The following is a 2,500-nucleotide window of genomic DNA, read 5'->3' as shown; positions in this document are numbered from 1 at the left end:
CTAATTCAGAAGTTATATGGTGGGAGTGGGGGGATTCCGAAGAAGTACCAAATTACTTTTTAGAAACATTTTTTAAAGCACTGTGGATAAATTCCAGCACTGATCTTCTCAGGCTTTCTAATATTTTAAAATTATGAGCAGAAACAATGGGGTGTGAAAAAAAAAAAAATCGGAGGTTTTCAAATTTTTAAAAAAATAGCATAAGTGTGCTTATGGGGAGAAAAATATTGAAAAACATCAATACATGTGATCAAAGGTGGTCGTCGGATATGCCAGAAACAACAGCCAATTCTTCTTTAAATTAAACACCTTTTCTTGTGAAAATATAAATTTTGTTTTCTCCCATCGTTTTTAAGTGCGTACTACAAAAAACAAAATGGCCAAAATCGGTCCAGATGGGGGTAAGGAGGAAAAGGGAGGGAGGTGAGAAAAAATTAGACCGTGGGGAAAAATAAATTGGGAAAAAATCACCGTCAAAAAACGGAGAATATCATATATGTGGGTGCGCTGATCCAAAACTGCCATTATTGGAACTAGTCATTACTCATTTTGCCTCAATTTAGACGTAATTTTTTGAAAATGGAAAATTATCAAATTAGACATTAGTGTGGGAAAAACTGACATGGAATCCAACAGAGAAAAGAATATTAATTGTTAAACAGCAAAAATTATCCAGATTTTAGATTTGCAACCTCAATTACAATCGAGTTGAAGTTGAAAAATTTCTTGAAAGAAAAGTACCTGTCACTTGATTGTGTTTCAAAACTCTCTCAACTTCGCTACCCACTAGAGCTTTTTTTTTTATTCTCTCTCTGTTTATTTAATCGTGTTCCTTTCTGTTGAAGAGCGTAGGCTCGAAACGTAAATGACTTTCTCACCTTTCTGAGCGTTAAACTAATTTATATACATATAAATATAGTGTACTGTTCCGTGATAATATCAACAAAAACGTACTCTATCTGGTGAGAGATAATACAATTATATATGTACACACACGCACACACACAAACACACATATATATATACACATACATACATATATATTATATGCACATACATATTTATAAACATACACACACACACACACACACACATATATATATATACCCATGTATATATATATATATATATATATATATATATATATACATATATTTCTACGACGTTTAGTGGTTAAAGTTATAATCATAAGATTGTGGTTTCGATTCCAGGACAGGACACACATACACACACACACATATATATATATATATATATATATATATATATATATACATACACTCATGCACCCCCTATATATATATATATATATATTATATATATATATATATAACGGGAAGGTTACAAAAATGAACAAAGGACGAAGGCAGGTGGAGTACAAACAAACAATGTATTAGTATGGCGCTCAGGAATATAAATAAAACAAGTCTTTTACGTTTCGAGCCTACGCTCTTCGACAGAAAGATACACAGAAAAGAAACAAGGAGAGAAAAAAATTGCGTGTAGGGTCTAACGATCCACACATATATATATTTCTACGTCGTTTAGTGGTTAAAGTCATAATTATAAGACTGTGGTTTCGATTCCTGGACAAGGTGCTGTGTTGAGTTCTTGAGCAAAGCATTTTACTTCACATTGTTCATGTCTGCCCAACTGGCAAAAATGACCAACCCTGCAGCGTATCGGCGTCTCGTCAAAAGAGGAGGAGGAGGAGGGCGCTATGTGTTACATGTCACGTGAGTCTACATAATTCGGGGAAGAATTTTTATCCAATATGAATTCATACTCTGTTTCCTTTTACTCTGTTCTCTCTTTCCAGATTGTGGTTATAACGGTAGAATACCCAATGAAAACGACTGCAAGAAGTATTTTGAATGCATCAACAACGTTGAAGTTGAGTTTTCGTGTGGTCCAGATGAGAATTTTGACTACATAGAAAAAAATTGTTACCCAGCTGTCTTTGCTCAATGTACACCAAGTTCTATCCCGAAACGTAATATAAACATTTTTGCCATTCTTCCGTTGAGTCCTGAAATTCATCGCTTCTCTTACACACCACACACACACACACACACACACACACAATCATATACATATGTACGCACATCCACACACAATTACATATATTGGCCTCTGTTCTTTTTTTCTATCTATGTATATAAACACCTATCTATGTATATAAACTGTCTATCTATGTATATAAACCGTGAAGGCGCATGGCTCAGTAGTTAGAGCGTCGATTTTACAACTGTGAGGTTGTGAGTTCGAATCCCGGACCGGGCTGCGTGCTGTGTTCTTGAGCAAGACACTTTATTTCACGTTGCTCCAGTTCACTCAACTGTAGAAATGAGTTGCGAAATCACAGGTGCCAAGCTGTATCGGCCCCTTTGCCTTTCCCTTGGATAACACTAGTGGCGTGGAGAGGGGAGGCTGGTATGCATGGGCGACTGCTGGCCTTCCATAAGCAACCTTGCCTGGGCTTGTGCCTTGGAGGGTAACT

The 2,500-nt window shown here is 35.9% G+C and overlaps 1 protein-coding gene across 1 annotated transcript in view; it reads left to right on the top strand.

The window, feature by feature from the left end:
• LOC118766647 overlaps nt 1–2,500 on the top strand; it is a 32,904-nt gene that overhangs the window by 25,127 nt on the left and 5,277 nt on the right. Inside the window, exon 8 of the mRNA XM_036510205.1 lies at nt 1,820–1,993. Within this exon, the coding sequence (XP_036366098.1) occupies nt 1,820–1,993 (174 nt within the window). The remainder of the gene's footprint in view (nt 1–1,819; nt 1,994–2,500) is intronic.

This window comes from Octopus sinensis, linkage group LG17, assembly GCF_006345805.1.
Source record: "Octopus sinensis linkage group LG17, ASM634580v1, whole genome shotgun sequence".
Taxonomy (NCBI): domain Eukaryota; kingdom Metazoa; phylum Mollusca; class Cephalopoda; order Octopoda; family Octopodidae; genus Octopus; species Octopus sinensis.
Note: the sequence above shows the minus strand (reverse complement) of the source record. Positions and strands in the feature narration are given on the sequence as shown.